This window comes from Aplysia californica, unplaced genomic scaffold (genome assembly GCF_000002075.1).
Source record: "Aplysia californica isolate F4 #8 unplaced genomic scaffold, AplCal3.0 scaffold00920, whole genome shotgun sequence".
Lineage (NCBI taxonomy): Eukaryota > Metazoa > Mollusca > Gastropoda > Aplysiida > Aplysiidae > Aplysia > Aplysia californica.
The window spans coordinates 265524-266988 of NW_004798190.1; the positions used below are offsets into that span (position 1 = coordinate 265524).

At 41.0% G+C, this 1465-nt stretch overlaps 1 protein-coding gene across 1 annotated transcript in view; it reads left to right on the forward strand.

Moving 5' to 3' along the window:
* LOC101856386 (bypass of stop codon protein 1) overlaps positions 1-1465 on the forward strand; it is a 36057-nt gene that overhangs the window by 24224 nt on the left and 10368 nt on the right. The window contains exon 6 of the mRNA XM_035972948.1: positions 8-171. Coding sequence (XP_035828841.1) covers positions 8-171 — 164 coding nt within the window. The remainder of the gene's footprint in view (positions 1-7; positions 172-1465) is intronic.

Below are 1465 nucleotides of genomic sequence, written 5' to 3' on the forward strand. Positions count from 1 at the left end.
CCCTCAGTTTGCCGCCAGAAGCCTGTGGACGTTGTGTTCGCCCTGGACTCCTCTGACGCCGTTGGCCCCAAAGACTTCTGGTACCAGGTGCGGTTTGTCCGTGACTTCACCATGGGTCTGGACGTGGGCTACAACAAGACCCGCATCGGTGCCGTGCTCTACAGTGACTACGTGAGTACATAATATTGTGGTACACGATATCATTATATTGGGACACCTGCCTGCGGTGGCCTAGTGGATAGGCTCTCGGACTCGCAACCCCTAAGGTCGTGGATTCGAATCTCGTCAGGGGCCCGATGTTGTGTCCTTGGGAAACGCACTTTACACAAATTTTCCTCACTTCTCCCAGGTGGGAATGGGTACCCGGCTAGAGACAGCGAAAGATCTTGTCAGTGTGTTAGTGTTTGAGCGCTTAATCAGAATCAGCTGCTTGCACTGTATGCTTCCCGGGAAGCTGAGAATGTTTAGGAGTGTTCTATGGTCTGCTGGGGTAAAAATATAGTGTAAAGCGCATAGAGCCTGCTGTTGAGCGGGGATATGCGATATACAAATTAATGCTATTTGTTATTATTATTATTACTATTATTATTATTATTTGCTTAGAAGAGGTTAAGTGTAGCTCCCGCCTGAGCCTTGTTCTGTCTACTGCACATACGAATGTCTTCTTTTCATTTTTTAAATGTTAATTGTTTTGTTTGTTTTTGGCAGGTGGGTGATGTTTTGGGACAGGGTTGGTTTTGGGTTTTTTTTTGGTTTTTTTACCAGTTGTTGTGTTTTTGTGGGGATGTGGCTGTTTGCTTTTGTTGTTATTGATTTGTTTGGGGGGGGGGGGTTGTTTTTTATTTGTGTTTGTTTTTGTTTCGTTTTACTGTTGTTTTGTTTTGTTGGGTTGGTTGTTTTGTTTTTTGTTGCTGTTTTGTTGTTTTGGATTTTTTGTTTTGTTTTGTTTTCGAATCCCGAACCTGGAGATTCCGTTTCCTGAATAATCTTAGTCTTCAAAGTTAATCATTTGTTCTGTACATCGGTCTCTCGTTGTGACCTTTTTGTTCTAACGTTATGCACATACCCGTTGCCTCTGATGGTATGCACAATATGTGTTTGATAACTTTTTTTAAAAATTCCCCATAACATTTATTCTTTTGGGATATCTCATGTGTCTTTTTCAAGCTGCAGCATAATTCCATTACTGTTCAGAAACGTCGAATCGGTGAAGCTGATAATGGAAAACACTTACTAGATATTATCTTTACAATCATTTTAAAATGTTTTCAAAATGCGCAATGAATGTTTTAAATCATGGAGATTTTTCTTTCTACTTTATTTTCAACCTCATTATTCTTAGAACGTCTTCATTTTTAACTGCATTTTGGCCGTTTCTGAACCATTATAGATTACTTGAGTGGTATTTTGCCTACCCGGGGGACATGTCAATGGGAAAGTGTGTGTGTGTGTGTGTGTGTGTGTG